The sequence below is a fragment of the Balaenoptera musculus genome, chromosome 5, assembly GCF_009873245.2.
Source record: "Balaenoptera musculus isolate JJ_BM4_2016_0621 chromosome 5, mBalMus1.pri.v3, whole genome shotgun sequence".
Taxonomy (NCBI): domain Eukaryota; kingdom Metazoa; phylum Chordata; class Mammalia; order Artiodactyla; family Balaenopteridae; genus Balaenoptera; species Balaenoptera musculus.
In genome coordinates, this window is record NC_045789.1 from 73726535 (window position 1) to 73749290 (window position 22756).

The 22756-nt window shown below is 37.3% G+C and overlaps 1 protein-coding gene across 5 annotated transcripts in view; it reads left to right on the top strand.

Moving 5' to 3' along the window:
- Positions 1–21177, top strand: part of ATP8A1 (ATPase phospholipid transporting 8A1) — a 236182-nt gene extending 215005 nt beyond the window's left edge. For all 5 annotated transcript variants that reach the window (XM_036852631.1, XM_036852633.1, XM_036852630.1 and 2 more), the window contains 4 exons: positions 6245–6333; positions 7398–7490; positions 15166–15257; positions 16468–21177. In XM_036852631.1, coding sequence (XP_036708526.1) covers positions 6245–6333; positions 7398–7490; positions 15166–15257; positions 16468–16565 — 372 coding nt within the window. In that variant the 3' untranslated portion in view covers positions 16566–21177. The remainder of the gene's footprint in view (positions 1–6244; positions 6334–7397; positions 7491–15165; positions 15258–16467) is intronic.
- Positions 21178–22756: the final 1579 nt, after the last annotated feature.

The window sequence follows — 22756 nt, forward strand, 5'->3', positions numbered from 1 at the left end:
GCCACATTTTGTTTATCCATTCATCTGTTGTTGTTTCCACTTTTTGGTTTTTGTGAATAATACTGCTATAAGCATTGATATGTGGATTTTTTTTTAAAATAGAGCAGATCAGATTTACCAATGGATTGGAAGTGTGGTCTGAGAGAAAAGGAGGAAAAGCAAGTTTTTTGGCCAGAGCAGCTGGAAGAATAAAGTTTATATTTGCCGAGACAGGGAAGACTGGGGTTTTATATTCTTTTTATTTAACGTAGCAAAATAGTCACATTGTGTAGTTAAGAAAAGTCTTCATTAATGCCGGTATGAGACCTTCCTTCTCTTCCTGCCCATTCTACATCCCTTCCTTCCCCCACCACAAAAAAATTGTTACTTTTAGTTATCATACTTTCTCTGGATTCCCCAAAATATTTCTGTTGATTCAAAAGGGGGATGGGGAAGGTAATTTAACACACTTAGCTTTTAATGCATGTCACTCAGCTTTTGTAACAGATAAAATGACCTCTATTGGAAAAGCATGGTTAGGGAGCTGGATCAAGCCCTTCTCTGCTCTCCCCAAATCACATAAATATCTAGTTATAACTGCTCCCAGAATAACTCCATGCCAGAATACAAGAAAACCAAACAACATCTCAGGAATATAGTCCCAAGGCTCTGGTGTTTTTTGACTTTTAATCTCTCTAAACACTAGGTTGTAAGAACTTATTTATTCAACAATTATTTATTGAACACCTGGTTGGTGGTTAAGCACTTGGGTTGTAGGAATTCATCAAGACATATTTCTTCCTCTTACAGGGATTATAGTCTGTAACTAGAAAATGGGTAATAGTTACCACCAAATTGGAAACACAAAGTAGGGTCAGCTAACCGAAGTCTAAGGAAAGAAGTGACATCTGATGTGAAAACTGAAGAGCAAACAGGAGTCACAGATACAGGGTCCAAGGACGAGAGAAAGCTTGGGCAGATTCCAAAATCTGAAACACTTTGTGAAGCTAGAGATGGGGGCTGGCTTGAGAGATGATGTAGGGGACGTAATCAGAAGTCAGGTAGGAAAGGTCATGAAATCATGTTAAGGATTTTTGTACTCCATCCTGAGGGTGGTATAAAGCCATTGAAAGGGTTTAATCCAAGAACTGCTCAAAGCTAATTTGCACTGTGGCTCTGGCTGCAGTGGGGGAACTGGCTAGAAGCAGAGCAGGACGGGAGTCAGCAAGTCCACGCATGAGGCTATTAGGAGGACAGGCAAGTTTTGGACTGGAATAATGGCAGCAGGGTGAGCGAGAAGTAGATAGGTCTGAAGATACTAAAGCACAACAGAGCGTGGTGGTAAAGCAGATATAGTATCAAGAGGCAGTTCAAGAATAGAGCCCAGCTTCTGTCTCAGGCAGGTGGTGATGAAGAGATTGCACAAAGAAAGAGCGGGTCTGGGAGGAAGACAGTGTGTGTTCAGTTGGGGAATGTATTAAGTTTGAAGTGCCTCTTTGACATTCAAGTTCAGAGCTGGCTGGTCTGTGTTTGAAGCACAGGCAAGAGCTCTAAGCCACAGGGAGAGACCGTGACTGATCCCCATGTAGATAATAGAAACCTCCAACCTTCCCAGGGAGTGTGTGTATGTGATAACAGAAGGCTCCTGAGAGAATGCCAGGATAGTCTACCTTTCCCTTTATTCAGGACTTGTCCAAACAATCAGCTTCCTAATAATTACACTCTTTGAACAACATCTTTAATAGCTTGGACAATATTATCTCATATAGACGTACGTTTACTTAACCAGCCACGTAGTTTTTCCCGTTAGTTTTCACTGATGTTTTACTATTTTTAAAAAGCGCACAATGAATATTTGCATTCCGCAAAATTAGTTCCTTGGGATGTTAGAAAGCAGTATATAGGAAAAAGTGTTCCATGGTCGATAAATGTATTTTGGAAACCTTGGTTTAAAAAACTATTCAGTAGGTTCTTTACTGTGATTTCGCAAAGCCTTAAATACGCTACTCTGCCCTGTGACTCTCCAGGAGGGGTATGCTGTGGTTTGTTTATACCTTTACTAAGCCTTGGGCCATGACAGGCTTTTGGAGGGAGTACTTTCAGGGCTAGTGACCACAGAACAGTTTCATAGGATATTAACCTATATGTAAAAGCTGTACCAAATTTCAACACATAGTCCCAGAAGTTGAATTATCAAATTAACAGGAATGAATGTTTGTGGTCTTGATGCACGTGTCAATTACCTTTCCCAAAGGCGAGTACATTGCTGATGGGAATGTAAATTACTACACATACCTGTTTCACCATACCTCCCCACTCCCCCAAGTATGATCATGAATTGGTTAAATCTGGTCTAATTTGGTAATGTTTCTGTGACTACAGAGAGGCTCAGCATTTTTCCATGTTATTGATTACTTGCTGCTTCTTTTGTGAATACCTTCTCAGGTCTTTTGCCTGTCTATTGGAATCTTAGCTATTCTTATGAAGATAAGTGGTCTATTTTTATAATCAGGTTTTAGTGCAGAATTTCATATACTTATGGCAGCCATTTTCCCAAGTTCTTATGTATCATTTATTTTTTAGTTAAGTTCTTTTTGAACACGTGGAACTTCTCCATTTTCATGGATCAGTTCTTTAAAGCATTTCTTTTTATAGTTTTTTTTCCCACTATTTTTAAGCGTAGAAAGTCCTTTTATAAAGTTTTATCTAGACACTTAATAATCACTTATTGTTTTTTTGTTGTTGTTATTAACATTAACTCGTTACTCCTCTGGTATTTATATTATTTATATTAATTTATCTTGCTGCCCTCCCCCCCCAACAGAAAAAAACTAACCAAGTTTTACAGCACTGTTTTCTGAATTTTCCCTTCCAAATTAATATATTGTGCCCATACAATCTTTAATAATTTTTATGAAAAAAATTTTATCTCCATTTCCTACATTAGCAAGTTGAGATGAATGGCAATTTATTAGGGTTCAGTTACTCGGCCAGTTTCAGTCTTGAGATGAGTATATACTGTGATGTTAATGTGATGAAAACCATGACATTTATAAACTTACACTTAATTTGATGTTGTGATAAAAATTTCCTTCCTTGACGCTCATGGGAGAGATTACTGAAAAGAACACGAGACTAGAGTGTTTAAAGGAATTTGAAAATTAAAATGAAGAAAGGAACGTTTGTTACTAATCAGTGGTAGTAATAAAAGCAGCCACTTTATAAACATTATTGGTTTAATTCTTACAATCCACTTTACAGCTGAGGAAGCAGAGACCCCGAAGTTACTCCCTCCATCTCTGAGAGCTGGGACAGGCAGAGCCGCCACCACTTCCAGGGCTGTTTATCACCAGCCCTGCTCTAGTTGGGGTCCGCGGATATAGTTTTAGGACTCCCCAAGGAGCCTTCTTATTTAGATAGTGTCTGTACTTAAGCGAAGAATCAGCGTCCTAGTCCCCCACTTGGACATTTATAGGGTAAAAGGAGGGACAGACTTAAGAAGTGCATTGCTGAAAGTTTGTAGGCAGGTAACACATCGAAATTCTCTCCTCCAAGACTGAACATGGGGGACACCGCAGGTGAAAAAGTAAGTGTTCCTCTCTGTGTGGGAACGTGGGTACCAAGGGGTCACCTCACTGTGGGTCAGAAGGTAAGCCCTCTTATCTGCTCAAGCCCCTCGGCTTTAGCTAACTGCACGTGAGCTAGGATTTTCTCAAACGTTCTTTCTCTGCAAGTTCACAGGGAAATTTCAAAACAGTTCCTCATTCCTCTGCCGCAGCTTGCGTTTTCAGGCAGCGATGGTTCATTTTTTAAGCCCGCGTGGCCCGATGCTGAGACAGCATCGCTCTGCAGACAAGCAATTGTTTGTTCCCGGAGCAGGACCTGTGCCCTCGAGTGTACTGGCTTTGCAGCTCCCTGGGCTGATCCTTTCTCAAGTCCCCCGGGAGGCACTTTTGTGGCAGATTCCATTTGGTTTCAAAGGGCCTCGAGGAGGGGCGGCGGGGCTGCTTGGCGTGGCCCCCCAGTCTCCCATGTTAGGAGCGACTTGCCTGCCAGCCGCTCTCGGAGGGAGCGCGAGCCCGGCCCCGAACAGGCTGCTCCTGTTTCCCCCCATTGTCTGCGGGATCGGGCGTCTTTTCCCAGCTGACCTGCCTGCGAGTGGAGAGATGTGAAAAGTTAGAGACAAAAATGGTCTCTACAGAGTGAGGGGGAGCTTTCTTGTACAGAAAGGAAGGAAATACCTCTGTGGGATTTTATTTTCCCCCCCTCTTCATCCAAAAAATACAAAGAGGCTCTCTGTCTTTAATGCGAATGTCGGCTTTAAATCTTTTAGGTTTGGATTAACTCTGCAAAAGAAAAAAAATCTGACAGGCTTTCAGATATGACGCAGAAAAACTTCTTTCCCTTCAATTCATGGCGTTCATTTGCAAAGCCAAAGGCTGGTGGACTGAATAGTGGGCGCCAGTCTCCCCGTCATAGTTAACATCACAATGGTCAGAATTAGCGGCCTCCATCCCCACCAGTGGACATTTAATACAGGGTGGCAAAGGCAAGAATAAATCTTTCTTCCCTTGCCCCCAAATTAAAAGAGATTATAAAATTAAGCCAAGTAAAAGAGGTATTTTCAGTTACATGACTTAGAATCTCATCTTACCTTTTTCCCGTAGAAGGAAAAAGAAATGTGCCATTTTGCAGTCATTACCTAACTCAAAAGCTTCCTTCCAACTAAACAAAACCCACTGACTTGATGGACATTTCCTATTACACAGTTATTGTTGGTTTTCACTATTGAGGATGTCAGCAAGCATGTCGAAGATCATGTTTTGCTTATAAAATAAAATGACTTTTATGTGAATATCTTTCGTCTTGGTGGTATCTAGAATGTGGGTGCTGTTGCATTGAATCCACGTGGCAACATTTACTTTCTGAAATTTTGGGTAATAGCGTGTTCTTATTTTAACGTGTTCAGAGCTGTGTCAGCCTAGATAGAGGGAAACCTGAGTATCCTTGCACCAAGAGTCCGTATCAGTAAGCTTGTGTTAATGTAGAAGAAATTTTAAACAGCAGCTCCTGGTCTCCAGATGAGAGTCAAAATGAATCAGTAATCTGAAACACAACTTAAAATTAGTAATCTTTATATTTGATAAGGATTGATTGATTAGGACTGTTTATGTGTAATTGTGAACCTGCCTATACGAATTAAACTCTAAATCATTTTTAATTCCTGACCTGGTTTAAAAAAAAAAATTTCTTGCGTGATTTTTTAGTGGGATGTAAATGTGCGTGCGTTAGTTGGCTACTTCGGAATGGAGTTATAACAATACGTTTATGGATTTAAATAGGTACTGCAAATTTATTCTTGATAAACAAATAGACTCGAAGTGAAGCAAAATATTCCTTTTGGTTTTATTATATGACACTATCCCTTTTAAGCTCTAGTAATTAATTACATTATAAAGGGATTTTTTTATTATAATCGCAAATAACTAATAGAATTTGTTGATTTTTATTATAGAATCATTTTCTTTGCAAACCCAAAGGCTCTGATATAGCAATTTGGGATTTAATACAAAGGAATGCTTAAAGTTATTTTAATACACTTTTATTTGTGTTTTACATACTAAACATTTGGCTTGACTTTAGCAATAACAGGATACACCGAAACAAGTTATGTAAATCTTTGAACAAAAATTAATATTATTCCTATCTAATATCAAATTGTTATTTTTCATAGATTCTTTAATTTGTTTATACTGTATTCGTGATTTATCTGGATGATCTTTTAGTATAGTGTAATATTTTAGAAAAGTAAATTTTTATGTGCCAGAAATGGTAAATGTAGCTTTTAATTAGGATTGATTTTACATGTTGTATTATAAGAGAATTAAATCCAGTGTATGTTTGAAGTTGGCTCAAAAAGATAAATTTTTATATTCTAAGTTATAAAAGAAGGTCAAAGTTTATTACTCCATTATTTGGATCACAGTAATAAAAATTTCACATAAACATATGAAAAGATTTGGCACATGATAAAACTTTGTTATATTAGCTACTTGAGGGAAAAAAAGAAATGTAGTAAATGCATGTTCTAATAAATTTGGCTTTTAATTCCAAATATTTCACAAGTTTGAATTCAGAGTTATTGTATATCCTCTTGCAGAATGAGATTCTTAAAATTATTTTACTTGAAATCATATAAAAACTAAACATGAATGATGTATTTCTTGGTTTTTAAAGTAATACTGTTTCTGATGCTTTTACTCAGGCAGCCATGTTGTTCAGTTCCGGAGTCTTTTGGACAGGCCTGTTATTTATCCCTGTGGCATCTTTGCTTCTTGACGTGGTGTACAAAGTGTAAGTATAATGCTCAGTTATGTCATAACAACACGGATGCATGTTAATCCTCAGATTTCTCTAGTTGTAACGTCAACTCTAGTGTAGAGCTTACAGAATAGGAATTAGTAATATTAATTCTACATAAATAAAGAAGAAAGGAGTGATCAAGGAACTAGAAAACTAAATTAGTTTAAAAGAGCGAACAGAAGTAAAGCAGGTAGCTTCAATTAACATTTTTATTAATCAGCCTGAAAAACCCATTCAAGGTAGAAGAAAAAATTCTTTTATCTCCAAATACATATATATGTAAATTTTTAGTGGACAATAGTTGTGAAAGGGAATTTTTGCTTGCCTGATTCTAAACATGTATAAAACAGAGAATACAAGAAACTACAACTTTACTAATCTTTCTCAAGGATTATAAGTTTTAAAGTGTCCTCTCTTCCCACAAAAAAAGATATCATTAAAGTTAGTTAATATGATGCTTATTTAATAACTGAGAGTCTTAATATTATAAACGTAAACCATTTATTTTATGACTGTTGTTTCTATAATTATATTAATGCCCAGAATTACTGTAGTCTTTTTTTTTTTTATTTAATAAATTTATTTATTTAGTTTTGGCTGTGTTGGGTCTTTGTTGCTGTGTGCGGGCTTTCTCTAGTTGCAGCAAGCGGGGGCTACTCTGTTGTGGTGCGCGGGCTTCTCATTGCGGTGGCTTCTCTTATTGTGGAGCACAGGCTTTAGGTTCACGGGCTTCAGTAGTTGTGGCACATGGGCTCAGTAGTTGTGGCTCACGAGCTCTAGTGTGCATGCTCAGTAGTTGTGGCACACGGGCTTAGTTGCTCCGCGGCATGTGGGATCTTCCCAGACCAGGGCTCGAACCCATGTCCCTTGCATTGGCAGGAAGATTCTTAACCACTGCACCACCAGGGAAGTCCCTACTGTAGTTTTTTAGATTCTATGGAAAAATTGCTTGTACACTGGTTACTGTTGTACTTGGCAGCAGCATGATAAAAACTAGTTTCATAAAGTCTTAAATCTTCACACGAATACTTCTACCCTTTTTTTTTTTTTTGCAGTATCAAGAGGACTGCTTTTAAAACATTAGTGGATGAAGTTCAGGAGCTGGAGGCAAAATCTCAAGACCCAGGAGCCGTTGTGCTTGGAAAAAGGTAAAATATGCCCTGAATATGTTCTTTTCCAAGTGAACTTTAAATATGTCTTTTGCTAGTGGTTGGAAATAAGCAGTTAAACTTGTATTTATCTGTTAACATGGAGCTAGCAGTGTCACTGACAAATTTTGCAGTCAGAGAGATGCAGAGTCAGATCAAATCTTTCTTCGCTAAGCTGCATGTGACCTTAGCCAAGTTGCTTAGAGCTGCTGAGCCTCAATTTCCTCATCTATACAATAGGAGTGATAATACCTCCCTCATGGCCGGTTGTGAGAATTGGATAAAATACTGTGGATAAAGCAGGTGGCTTGCCATCTGGTGCTTAATGAGCACTCAGTAAATGGTAGGTACAAATAGTGTTTATTATTAAACTGAAAAAGAAAAAAAATAACACTGTAGAATATAGTCAAAATCAGAGCTTGACATAAAGTCAGCTCTCTCACAATTACCTTTGTGGTTCAGTACATTGTTAGGAACTGACCTGGGCATATGTCTGTCATATATGAAGTCAGTTATGTCTTCCAAGTCCTCCTCCTCACCACCATCCGCCCCCCAAAAAAAAGCAAGGTTAGAAAGCTAATTGAATTTACTAAATTTCACAAAACATTATAGAAAAGAATTTAAACTTATATGAAAGCAATCTGTGATACACCACAATTATGAAGAAAATACCAGGCATTTATTCTTTCTGTCTTTCCTCACACTAAAGTGAGCTAAAGTTTTGTCTCAACCATAGGACACGTTTTGCCCTGGTCTGTGTCACCTTCATCTTGGTTCACTGTCGTTACTCAGTTTGACACAGTGGAGTGTCAGACTGGGAACTCAGGCTGAGACCTTGGCTTCCAGCCCTCTCGTGCTCTCATTAGGCCGAAGGGGCACGTCACACACCAGTCTGTGCCTCTCTTAAAAATAACAGCACCGGCCTCTGCGGGGCGTGCACCACGTGCTGGGTGCTGCACTCCTCACTTCACAGGTGCTATTGCATTGCACTCCTGCGACGACCCTGGACAAATCCATCATCCCCAGTTTTTCCAGATGAGGAAACCGGGGCTTAGAAAGACCAGGTTCTCAAGGTCAGAAGTGACCACGCTGGGCCTTGAGCCCATGTCACTTGATTCTAGAAACCCTGTTGCTAACCACGCACCATTCTGCCTCCTGCTGCTGCTTTTCAAGAACGTAGGATGGCAGCAAGAATAGCCTGCCACTAACATGACAGTTCGTAGCCTCTCCAAGTCGGCGTCCCCGTGTACCTGATGCGCTGCTACCTTTGGGGTTACAGGTGTAACTCCTCCCTCCACCTTCTCCTCATCTCTTCCCTTCACCTCCAAGTCAACATCTTTTCTATTGCCTTTCATAAATAGTTCCTCAGTAAATGTTTTTTCCCTCTTTCACTCTAGCTGTAAAAAGGATGTGGTAAGAGTTCTAGCTCACAAAATTGTGAACAAAAATATTTATTCACAATTATTAGGGAAAGTCTACTGATAGCACTGTTATTACCCTTAGTAAATTTCTTAGTAAATTTGTGTGTTAATAAAACCTACATTAAGCCCCTCCATGTGATACTGGTTTTCCATCGTTTATAGTATATCGGTGACTTCAACAATTCATAAGTCAGGCTGAGGGTTCCATGTGATGACCTCTGACCTCTGGGTCCTAAAGACCTGAGTCTGTGATGTGTGTAGTCCCTTACATTAAATAAGTCAGAGAACCTACAAGGAAAGAAGTGAATTCCGCCATAAATGACAACCAGCTTCTCCAAGAAAATGCATCTGATAAATTTCCTGCTGCTGCTCAGCTCATTTGCCTAAAATAGCTGTTCAGCTTTTCTTAAGGACTCAGGACTAAGTTAGATGTTAGCTGAATACCCCAGACAAAAACCCCTAGTACAGTAGGGACCCTGTGTTGCCATTGCTGCCAATCGGTGAAGAGAAGGATGGCGATGGTCAGTGCGGCATGGTGTCTCCCTGCTAAATGGTAGCTAGAGGAAGGGGGAGAAAAAGATCTGTGAAAGGGGAAAAGTAGCAACTAGTTGGAAAAGTCTTCACACCAAACTACATTCTAAGGCAGTTTAGAAATTGTCAGATTGATTTTATTGATAGAACTCTTTCAGAAACCTTGGAGAATGAGACTCATGTCAAATTTCAAAAAACTAGCTAATTTCATCTGCATTTTTCAAAGAGGAAGAAATAGTGATTTCTGTGTATTCTAGTGATACCAGGCTTCCCTGAGTGCCAAAACACCACATTATTTTACGCCTCCTGGTCTCCGCACATGCTGTTCCTTGTCTAGAGCTGGTACCCTCTTACAGACTGGGTAATCCAATTCCTAGCTTTCAAAACCCAGTCCAAATGCAGTTCCCTCAGCTTTTCACAGATAAAATCAATTCTTATTCTGCTATCTCTGTATCTTGTTTGTTCTTCTGTTTTTACGTTTATTGCATTATGATATAGTGTATTTGTTCGCCCTGTGCTTGTTCGTCTCCCCTACTAGACGGAGCTCCTTGTAGGAGAGGCCTCTGTCCTAGTCTTAACTGCAACCCAGAACCGGCCACAGAGCCAGGAACATAGTAGCACTCAGTCAATATTTGTTGAGTGGATGAATGTATGGCCAAGAGAGTTAACTAAGGAATGAATGAACAAACGAATGAAAGGGTGGGTGAAAGGATAGTTGAGTACAGGGGTTGACCTGTGGGTAATTAAATTAAAAGGTGATAACAAGAACATAGAAGTATATAGGTTACACTTCCCAAACTAGTAACGCCCAGCGTTAATGATTGTTTACTTTTTTTGTCATAGAATGATGCAATTCTTAAGAAAGATCTTGCGGGTTGATCATCCCAATTTTTTTAATCTTCACTAAGCACTACTATGAAGTCAAGCTAGATGTAAAATGAAACAGTGTCAGAGAAACTATAACTTACTTGCAAGCACTGTATCCAGATTAGTATTTATAAGAATTTATTTCTCATCTGTACTCATTTTCAAAAATTGAAACACCTTGGTTAAAAGAATTAGTCCTTTTTATAGAAATAGTATGCCACTTATCATATTATCCAGCAAATTAGATATATTTTAATTTTACATTGACATTTTGAGGAAAAAGGTATGTTTCATCATTTAAGTATATTGCTTTTGAGCCATGGGTTATAGTTGAAATCAGTTTAAGTCTAAAAAATTGGGAGAATAAAGCCAAACCTTATTCCTAATACTGTGTAGCCATGGCTTATTTTTTTGTGTTAAGAAAATGACTTTAAGCTGTGAAATCTTGTTCTTTGCTGTTACTTTATGTGGACATGCTCCAACACTAGGGAGCCGAAGCATCTACATTCCCAAAGTCCAAAAAGCTTTGAAATTCAATTTTTTCCATAGGCTTATAGCAAAATTTGCTGGAAAAACCAAAACAATTTGTACTATAAATATAAGGACATTGATCGTGTTTATTTTTCTACAATGTAATATTTCTGTATTTTATAGCAGAAATATTAATTTTTGGAACATGGGCCTCTAAGATCCCACTTGGGAGTATTACATCTACACATTGTGTGTAACATATTACTTCTTCTAAAACAAAACAAAACAAAATGTGAATTCAAAATCCCAAAGATTTAAAATAAGGGGTTGTGGACACTGGGCTCATTAGAGACAGGGCAGTTATTACTGGATATCTTTCACGTGTGTGTGAAGCAATGCATCTTATAGTAAGGCAGTGTGAATAATGAGTCTCATAATTTTTTGTATCTAACTGTAGACATTAACCAGCATATCATCATCAGCCGTTACTAAATAGAATTTTAGCCCAGGATCTTCAGGTCAGGCCTTATTAATTTGTCCATCACCACTGTTTGGCCCACAGCCTTAGCTTTAAAAAAGACAGTAGGGAAGTATGGATGTCAGATCATTTGGTCATGGGAGTGGTGATGGTGTTCTCTCCCAGCTTTTCTCTGTATTATTTATCTTAATGAAAAGCAATTTTTTTTTAAATTTTTATTTATTTATTTTTGGCTGTGTTGGGTCTTCGTTTCTGTGCAAGGGCTTTCTCTAGTTGTGGCAAGTGGGGGCCACTCTTCATCGCGGTGCGCGGGCCTGTCACTATCGCGGCCTCTCATTGCGGAGCACAGGCTCCAGACGCGCAGGCTCAGTAGTTGTGGCTCACGGGCCTAGTTGCTCCGTGGCATGTGGCATCCTCCCAGACCAGGACTCGAACCCGTGTCCCCCACACTGGCAAGCAGACTCTCAACCACTGCGCCACCAGGGAAACTCCTGAAAAGCAATTTTAATATTGCCCCAGAACTAATAGAAAAGAAACTATATTTTTCAGTTTTCACCTGGGTTTTATATCAGGATTACATAAATTTCTTTGAGGCTGGGGCGGAGGCGCAGGGGGGCGGGGTGGGGAGGTGATTAGGATAGGAGGACATATCAAATGTTTTCCCCCAGCCTACTCTCATCCCTGTGATAAGGGTTCCATCCAACATTTGTAAAGAAAAGTGACAGAACGATGAAATACCTCCTCCAGAGCAGAGATTAGTTAAGCTTCTTATATTCATCGTTCATCTCCCCACCACCACTGCCTAGTGGACAGCTGTCGTATGCTATGCACTAAAACATTTCATGAATGAATGAAAATAGCTTGGCAACCCAATAAAAAAACAAATGCAAATTGACCACTCTTCAAAGATAACTGAAAATACCTTAAGACAACATGTTCCAGGACAGTAAATGAGTTTTTACCTTTTTTTTTTTTTTTAGTATTTCTAAATGAAATTTTATTTTAAAACGTGGTATATTTCCACCTCACCTCACCAAATATCTAAGTTGCAGCGTTTTAACAGGCTTGGAAATAACGTAAGTGGTAGTTGTGTGATTGCATTAAATAAATTGAAAATTTACATAGCTTGGTATGTACATGAAAGACCCTACAAATTGAGTAAAACTACTGAACAAGAGTTGTGAATAAGATGTAGTTTTAGTTAGAAGGCATCCTAGAGTCTTCTTTTCTTCTCACACTGTGTTAAACTGTTCAACAAAAACTAAACTTTTAACATGTCTATTAATGTTAACATGTTACCAGTATATTTTATAATGTGGCTTGATAGTGATATCAGTACCCATAAACATTGATGGCACAGAAACTGCATAACTTTGAAATGAGGAGTAGTTCTCCAAAAGTGGGATAGGACTAGAGAAATACAAATCATCATCAGTTATTATTTATTAAGCACCCTCCCATGAACGGCATTTATATTCTGAGGAGGGAATTTTTGCTCCATCAAGAGGTCCGACGTAGGTAAGGCAAAAAGCAAAACAAAAACCAAAAACCTAGTAGTTTTCCTAAGGCAGTGGAGTGAGGGGCATTATAAGTTAAAACTCATGTTCAGCAATAGACTTCTCCTGTTGAGGTAATGTTGAATATAAACCAAGGCATCAGAAATGATCCTCACAGAGTATCTTTTGTTTCGTGATGATCTCTGTTCTAGTTGGGTTTTTTTAAATAATAAATTCCTTGGGATCTGGGGGATGGTCAGGGTGGGAAGAACTAGTTCTTCTACGTGTTGAGTGGTTCCTGAGTACCAGTAACTGTGGTTGAAGCTATACAACTCTCTGAATCCTCCGTCAGCCTGAGGTTAGGAATTGTCCTCCTGTTCTCCATGAGATGTCCAAGAAAGGTGGCCTAAGGTGACCCAGCTAATAAGTAACAGACTCAGAATTAAACCAAAGTAAGACTGCAAAGCCCAGGCTCTTTTCCATAGTAGTGTGCTTCTTTCCCCAGAAAGAGACTTTCTTACTGCTTTTTTTTTTTTTAACACTAGACATTAACTTGATGGAACAGCTGAGTGATAAAATAGCCTTATATGAACCATTACAAAACAAAATTACATTATCTCATATATTTAGGTTGCCATAATATGAAAGGGGCAATTCTCACATCTGCCTTCTTATCGCTTCCATAATTGTAATATTAAAGTATCATGTTGTAGTATTAAAGTATCATGCATTCAGGAAGGCCAGCCAGAAACCTGGAAAATGTATTTTGGGAAGAAGAAGCTCTATCATGATACATTGCCGTCCTCTAGTCTTCTGTAGTCATTTCAGTTTTAAACACCAGAGACTTGCCAAGCACCCCATCCAGGATGCTCTGCTAACAACATCAGACCACCTGCTGCTAAAGCTGCCGACTTCCTCAAAGCGGTTACATATTTTAGTGTCCCTATGAGTCCCCGGGTCTGTAACGGTAGATCATTTTAAGAGCAGAGTAAGAAAAGTCACTCTGTAAAAATGGCTCTTTCTCATTCCCCATATCTGTTTATTTCACTAGCAAAAACAAGTTTTACAAGTTTTTGCAAAACCACTAGAGTTTTAAGATTAATTAGCTTTCTTGCCTTAATTCCCAATGACAATAAAATATGTCTAATAAATAGCAGTTAACACCCCTAGACTTTTAAAAATGTGTGTAAGACTACTACAAATGTCAACATTTCTAAATATTTTATTTCAGCAAAAGCCTAAATGTTTTTGTAATTACAGTGAGTTCATTTTGCAGATGATCCTTTTTTTTGCATATGATAAATATTGTTCCCTTTCAGGGTCTAAAAAAATTGGCAAAATACAGAACTAACATAACTTACAGCAGTTTAACTAAAGCTTAAAAGTGGGGAAACTAAAAGATGGAAATTTGTCCACTGAGTCAATTCCAGTGATTAAAACAAAATTGCATAAACATTTGCTGCAACACATGTGGATTATTTATTAGCTCTTCATGCTTGTTATGTGTTTGATATCAAAGCAAAGTTTTATAAATCAGCGAATGGAGACATGGCATGATTGGGAGGATTGGTGATGTTTAAAAGTGCACTTTGGAATTATTACTCAAATTCATTTATCTGACAAGTATTTGACTCCCTACTGTGTGAAACACTTCTGTGTGCAGGGGAGAAAAACAGATGCATTATTTCTTGGATTCTGCTTTTAAAAGTTACATAATTACATGGGTTTGTTTCTGCAGAGAAGATTCTTCTAAACGTTTATTGAAAAAACATGTTTTTTCTTGTCACTTTACCTAGTAAATTATTTTCTGAAAACAGTTTTTTTATTTTAAAATGAAATTAAGGAACATATTTCATACCATATTAGAGTGGTAATGGAATTTTTCTAATTAAAAAGTCTGTGAAATTTCTTCTTTGCATAATTTTTCAGATTTTTCTGTATAACTAAAAAAAATTTTACACCAGAATATGTGCAAAGTAGGAAAAAGGTATACTAATGGTTAATTTTTTGAATTCTAAAATGCCATGCTTGCTATATTTAGTAAGTCTAAATTCCAAGACTTTAGAAACCACTAACACTACTGGTAGAATTTGTATTTTTTATTAATTATATTGTGCAGGTTCTGTGTCTGTATTTGACTTAAATATAACTGGGGGTGGGGAAATCTTTTGACTGGACTACTGGGGACAAAACTCTCCTTAGCTGTCAGGGGGGAAAAAAATGGCCTCAGAAATATGCAATACTTGAAACCTCCTTTGCTGTCTGAGAAAATGGGGTTGAAATAATCACTAGACTCCGGATTTCTCAAGCAATCTTTTGTGTCAGTCTGACTCTCTCTGGTGGTCCTGTGGGCACTCTGGGTTCTCCGCCAAGTTGATAATTCATTTCACACGTTTGCACCTGTTCTGCAGCCTCACGGAGAGGGCGCAACTGCTCAAGAATGTCTTTAAGAAGAACCACGTGAACTTGTACCCATCAGAATCATTGCAACAAAACCTGCTCCGTAAGTATTTGAGTTCTGTTTTTTAAATACATCCTCTGCCATTACCTCATAGGATCTGAGAGCAGTATTTTGACTTTAGAGATATTTAACTATTTACAGTTAACACCTAAAACAAGTTTTGCACGTTTGCAACATGTTATGTAAATAACAAATGTTTAAAGAATCCTTTGACCACAGCCATCTCACTTTCAGCAAAAGAGATAGAGCATTTGAAAATCTTGCTGCTTTCACTTCAAGAAAAATATTCCCGCATGCCCCTTGTTTCCTTAAGTCTTAAAAAGAACCAGTGAAATAAATCTTAACTCTTAAAAGCTCACTCTGTATTGTTATCTTTCCTACTTGAATAACTTTGCAAGAGCCTTTTCAGCTTTCATACACAATGACAGGTATGTGAAACATCGCACAATGAAACATGTATTTTCCCCTTCAAAAATATTTATGAATATTTAGAGTTGTAAGAAATTATTAGGTATCACGCCCTCTTAACATTTCAAGGATCTAAAAAAGAATATAATATATAAAGCCCTGTGGTAAATGTATGTGTGTTAGTAATATATCATTTGTTTCATGTTATTTCCACATGTAATTTATTTTCATTTATATATACTCATGTTTAATGCTTTTGCTCTTTATACTTCAAGAGGCCTTTTCTAAAGGTGTGATTCCCTTGGAGGTCATTTCTTATCCCCAAGCCCCCTTGGACCAGGCTGGGGCATGAGTGAGTTTATTTGTAGATGCTGAGAGCCCAGAATAATGTCTTCTGAGGGAAGGAGAGCGCGTTTCCACTATTCCAAGTTGTGTGTGTTTATCTCCTCCTCTTCTTTGCTTTTATTCTTCCTTCCCTCTCATCCGCCTGATCTATATGGAATACACGCACCCACTTGACTGCACTCCCCACCCCTCTGCTAGTCAGGAAGCAGACATTAGAGGGGCTGGACTTGAGATGCTGAAGGGAGAATTGAGGGGGGCCGAGAGCGTCTGTTCATCTAGGGAGCACAGCTCCTAGAATCTAAGCTACCATCATCTCACTCTTCATTTTGTAGTTGAGTCTGTACCTTTTACAGACATTAAAAGCTAGTGTCTTCATGCTTTTAAAGGTGGGAGGGATGCATTAGTTCCCCAAGTTAGGAAATGAGCACTCAACACTCAGAATAACAGAGATTTCCAGCGACTTCAAGATGACCATTTCTATTTTATCTTTAACTTACAGACGGGTATGCTTTCTCTCAAGATGAAAATGGAATCGTCTCACAGTCTGAAGTGATTAGAGCGTATGATACCACAAAGCAGAGACCCGAAGAGTGGTGACGGGGGCGGGAGGGGTGAGAGGCCAGTTCTGCCACGTCTCTAAGGGGAGCTCCCAGGTCTTCACCAGAATCTGCTGACCAATTCCAGTCTGGTCCAAGGAGGGGAAATGGATCTGAACTCATCTCATTGACTGACGTTCAGATTCATGTATATTATAGACATAAGCACTGTGCAACTATACTGTAACACCATCTCTTTCAGATTTTCTAAAGTATTTACTAAGTCTTTGTAAACAGAAATGGAAAATGACCTTGTATCTTGCCAGAGTGTTTTCGTAAACTGAGAATAGGTCAGTATTCTTACGCTGTTACTCTGGGGCTGCAACTAACTATCAGTGTGTTGGATATACCACAAGGCAACCGACCTTTACAAATCTCTAAAATGGTAGTAAGTTAAAGGGACTCCTTGATATCCATTTTAGATTTCAGAATATGCTGAGAAAAACCAGCCTTCTTAAGGAAGCGACTCACTGAGCAAAATTTCTAAACAAGACATTAATAATAATAAGTGTTTGTGTCAAAAATTGTCTTGATAAATGTTTGCCAAAGAAGTTTAATAAATGTATTTGTCATTCAGTAGTCATTTGCCCAGAAATTTAAGAGAAGGTTTACCTCTAGTTCTGCTGTAAGATCTGCATGCCTGACTTTACAAATCTAAGAGTGATTTGCAAAAAACAAGTATTTCAAGGCATTTGCTACTAAAATCTGTGATGTTGCACCTTTAGCCTTACAAATGCTTCTTTCTCGTTCGTCTTGTCTATTTGTTCAAGTTGCAGTGCACACGTGGTATGTGACTGTCTTTATGATACTGATTTTTAAAACTGTATTTATGTCTCCATCCTTTCTAATGAGGTTTCATCATCATTTAGATTTTTCTAACAACCTGGCTTCTGCTGTAGATTGAGTGGTGTCATTTTGTCTTCGAGTTTTCTCTTTTAAGAAAAATATGCTTACATATTTATGTGAGGTTTCCAATGCTTCTGTCAAGGTGTTTGGAATACCATGTTGGATAAATGCATGGGCCTTTGTAATATCTGTAGACTCAGCTTTTGTCCTGTGTTTTGGTTTTCCCTGTTAGTGCCCACTCGAGATGCCTGCTGTCTTCAATGGCACGCCCAGTGTTATGGTGACTGCCCTGTACTTAAGACTGAGAATGACTTCACAGTTCACTAGTCAAGCAGCTCCCAAAATTAGTCACACACTGCTAATTGGGGCAAATACGTAGTACCTTTTACCCATTTTAAAAACACCTATTTTACTCAAGCCTATAACTTTACAAAGAAAAGTTCATCATGAGTAGATTTTTGTTAATATGCTTTAAAATGTGTGTTGAGTTTAATTATTTTCAGCATTTCCAAGACATCTGAAAATGCTTATTTTGCCACCAACAATAAATGGTGAAGGGGCTGTTTAAAAACCACAACCAGTTTTCTACACTATTTTTAACATAATGCTTTCATGTGGAAATAAAAAGAATTCTAGCTTTCAGATACACCTCAGAGATTGAAGCAAACTTTTTGCCTTGTATTCAAAAGCCTGTTTGCCTTTAAGTGGACTTACCAGCAAAATAGGTACAACTTCCTCTTAAAAAAAATAAGTCAACTACAATTGAGAAGAGAGGAGATTTTCAAATCACTCCTTGAGTTTAATAATTCACATCTTTTTTGTCCTTTTTCTCAATCTAGATTTAAAATTCAGCTATATATTATTTCCTTCTCTGTATTTTTAGCTATTTAGTTACCTGTATGCCTCCCACATTTTCTACACATAAGAGAGGTTATAACATACATAATTTGAACTTAAAGGGGGCAAGGAGTTGACATACTTCACTCCCTAGACCCTTCCCATTTGGAGATCAGATTAAGAAAATCATAAATTCAAACATCTAACAAGACCACAGGCGTAAGGGTCTAAGATCATGTTCGAAATTCAGATTTCACAGTCTTTGTCTACTGAATGGCTATTCGGAGCAGCTTTTCTGGGCCTCCATGATGAGAGTTGAGGTCAAACCACAAAAAATGAAAAACAAAAATCAAGTACAACGAATAAGGATTTTTAAAAAAGAAGAAGAATAAACTACATCCCCCTAGAGGAACACTTCATAGCAGTTCCAGAAAAGGGCTGCTTCCATTTCCCCTCACCTCATAGGTGACATCCTTCTCCAAAATTTTAATATCAAAATGTGATGAGTGTAATGGAATTGAATTTCCTGGCTTAAACGAAATGCTTTATTTTTATCCTGAAACATGAATCGTTTCTGTGGAGCCCTTCAACATGAGTGGAAGACTCATGGTTAATCATGTGGAAGATCATGATCTGAAACATGACTAATTTATGCCTTTCGGTCCCATGGATCTATTTTTGAATTATCAACATTAAGTCAGTCTCTTAGCTTCTTGGGTGGGAGTTGGGAGTAGGTAGCAAGGAGTGACCACCTTGGTAAAACTTAAAAGATAACATTGCAATTGCAGTGACTTTGTAGTGTTAATTAGAGAAAAACTCTCTGATTCTTTAACCTTGGGTGGTGGGGGGAAGTAACAGAGTTTTACCAAGATTAAAATAAACAGTTGAGGTGACTTTTAACGTGTATTTTCTGAAATAAGGGACACTCTTCGATTAAAAAGTCCCTTGTAGGAACTCCGGCAAATGCTAACACCGTTGCTTTACAATGTTTACAATTCGGAAAATACTACTTACTGCAGAAAATCCTCATTCATTTCACCCTGAAAAGCTGGAGGTTGCTTCTTTAATGTTAACTAGTACACAGTGATATTGAGCATGAACTTTCTAAATGTTTTACATACTCAAATAAAAATATATTGGTGTCTCCCACCCAGAAAGATGCTATATAGTAGAAATTATTAGCAGGAAAATGATGTTTCTCAGGAATGTAGTAAATTTTAAATGACATATGTGCTGCCTACCCTCCCACATGCCACTCTGTCTGATGTGAGCCTGCTTCAGCAACGTGGCAAAGTTAATGGAAAGCTTTTTCTAATGAAGTCAGGTGAACGTGTATTCTATTCAGTATTAGCCATTTACATGAATTGTATGGTCATTGAATGGACTCAGCGATTCCTCTTAATTTCCAGGGGAAAAAATGAATTCAAGAAATCAACATTTATTCTGGTCATAACATTTTATATTTTAATTTTGCAATTCTGCATTCTAAATATCCAGTATGAAAGGCACGTGATCGTTTGTTCTGCATTGTGTGCACGGTACATCACTTGTAATCTGTCATTTAAATATTCTTTCAGGAAACGAATGCCATTCTGAAAGTACTAGATTGCATATTCACAATTTTTTATTTATAACAATGTCATCGTTATTACAAAGCTAAATAATCATTGGTGTTTATTTTTGTGCAGTTTGCCCTTTGATGTTTCCTGGTTCTAAAACTTACATTACCAAATAAATCTGTAATTATGTACAAAATTCATTGAGAAAATTCCCACCCTATTCACATCATATGAACCAGGCCTATGGAATTCTTTTTTGTAAATTATTTAATGTAACACCATGCAGTTCGGTGCCTAATAAATGCTTTTTAATTATCAACATTTCTATAATGCCTCTTAAAGAGACCATAGTCTGATTTTTCTCACGTTAAAGTAACTGAAGTCACTTGTGAAACTGTTATACTTTGCTGCATTTTAATTAGCCTTCAACAGCTATTAAAATGGAATGTAAGTTAAATTTTGAAGGAAAGGAAATAAATGTTTTCCATTTTTCGTCTTGATTTATTTTCTATATGAGAGCAGCTGTGTTTTTGATAGGTTTATGGTTTGCATGAATTAATATGTAAAGTGGCCTAGGCTAGTGCATGGCTATTGCTGTAAATCTTGATGTTTATTTCTGCCTTATAAAAGTCTCTCATGGCCTACCTGGAATTTCATATTCAGTGTACAAATTAATTGGTCCTCCACACAACTTTTTTTAGTAAGTAAATTATTTTACAAACAAATATGAACTAATTTAATTGAAACTTTTGTTTAGCTTGCCTCTAAGAACTTTTCTTAATAAAGCTCACAAAACTTCTCAGCAAATAAATCTCCCTTAAGTAGGAAAAAAAAAAGCTAGATTTCATACTTGCTTACTTTGAATTAACAGCAGCTTTCCATAGGTAAATCTGCTCTTGCAAAGATGTGAGCAGAATATTTAAAAATATATATTTTTATGTTTCATGGTTCTAGACTAGAAGCCATAAATGCAGTAAATACTGTTTGTTGCTTGTTTTACTACTTCAAGCTTCATTTTTCACATTTTCAAGTTTATTAGGCTAAAAAAAGCAGCCTTGGAAGGCAGCTACTATGGAAAATTGCAGTTTGCATTAAAGATAAAATAGTATTTTCAGCTCCATGAAAAACCATTCCTGCTAAAACTGCTGTAGAAATTGTGAAGCTGCATGAGTGGAGAGTATTCAATCTGTGATTATAGTAGTTTTCTCAGGTGTGTTTATCTCGATGTTCAATGCACTGTGTTTTATAAATAGTTATTAAAGTCGAGTAATATTCAATTCTATGCAGTGTTATGTGTCATTGGCCTTTTGTGAATGTGCATGTTTTAAACGGCAAATTTTAAACATTTTGTCCTCTGTTGTTAAAAATGAAATAAACTTTACCATTACATAAAGAAAATTGTTCAAGATTTAATTGCTAGTTTTAGAAACTATATTGCTTTATAAAACCCTCAAATCTGCTCTTAGTCTGAGAAGGTGTATCTGTTTAATAACAATATTAACATTTTGTTTACAACCCCAGTGATATACAAAATATCCCTGCATTGTAATCCCATTCAGCCCAACATAAAGTGGGGTATATTAACTCTAGTTTTGTATGAGCTGGTAGTTTTGATAATTAAGTATCAAAAAAACAATTTTTAAAATAAAATTACCATATTTTGATTCTTCAGTCAGAAAAGCCTCCCAGGATTGTCCTCATTACAGATTTAAATCGGCCTCTAAGTCAACAGCTAATTCACGGCTCCTTCCTTTCACATGGCATGAATGTCTTAAGTTTTCTAAACCCACCGAAATTTTTTAAGTATATGAGAAAATGGCCACATTTAGCCAATAAAATTTGAAGGAAGTAACCAGAAGATACTAAAATTGCCACGTGAGACAAAAATACAGGAAACATTGGAAACGTGGACAAGAGCTTAATCAAAAATAACCATTGTTTGGTAAAAGGAACTGAAAATGCAATTTGGAAAACTGCTAGAACAGGATTAGTTCACAAGCAAGCGCTGGGGAAGCAATGTGAGCAGCCTCTGGTTTCATAAGAGCGAGGGGCAGTGTGTGCTTTGCTGTCTGGGGCCCGACTTCCTTTCCTTCCCACCGCCTTTCCAAGGGCAACGATTGAGTGTGGGTCCCCCCCATGCAAAACCACAGCAAAACAATGTTCAGAAAAGTTACCTGTGAATTATGTCAAATATTTTCACATTCAACTCCATCCCCCTTAAAATAAGCACTGCGATCTAATACCACCATAAGGAAACAGCAAACTTGAAATACATTCCCATAAATTCAATGCATCATCCCCATTTAAAGTTTGTTTTTATGGGCTTATGGCATCTCAGACCTAAACCTTCCATTTCAGTAATACAGAGCCACTCATTTTAGTGAAGAAAGATCTTCCTAACCTGGATCACTTCACTAAAAAGCTAATAAAAATTGTTGGAAAATGAAATATTTTTTACCATTCAGTCTTTATTTCAAGTACAAACTGTATAACCAGCAATTCAAATAAAAAATTCTCTGTCAGAATAATTTCATTAATAACTGTTTAACTGCAATTTTGAAAGTGTTATACATGTAAAAATATGTGACAGTTTGTTCCCTTAATAGTTAAGTAAGTAAATCCTTATTTTTCCTTAACATATACTAAATAAGCTTTTTAGGTTATGCACAGGTAAACTGATCTGGACCCAGTGAAATGTATCATACTCCTAATTGTGATTGTATATATTTTCAGGAAACTTTTTGGTTATCTGGTTTTAGGGAGAAAATTTCCTATAGATTTAAGTCAATCTGGCAAATTCTCCACCATGAGGAATAGCTAAGAATAACATCAATGAAAAATAAACAGGTGGGAAAATAAGAGGGAACACCTATGCATTTGGACAATTAAAAATACAATGTGTTGGCTTTGGAGTGAATAACCATTTTAAAGCAAATTTATTGAATACATT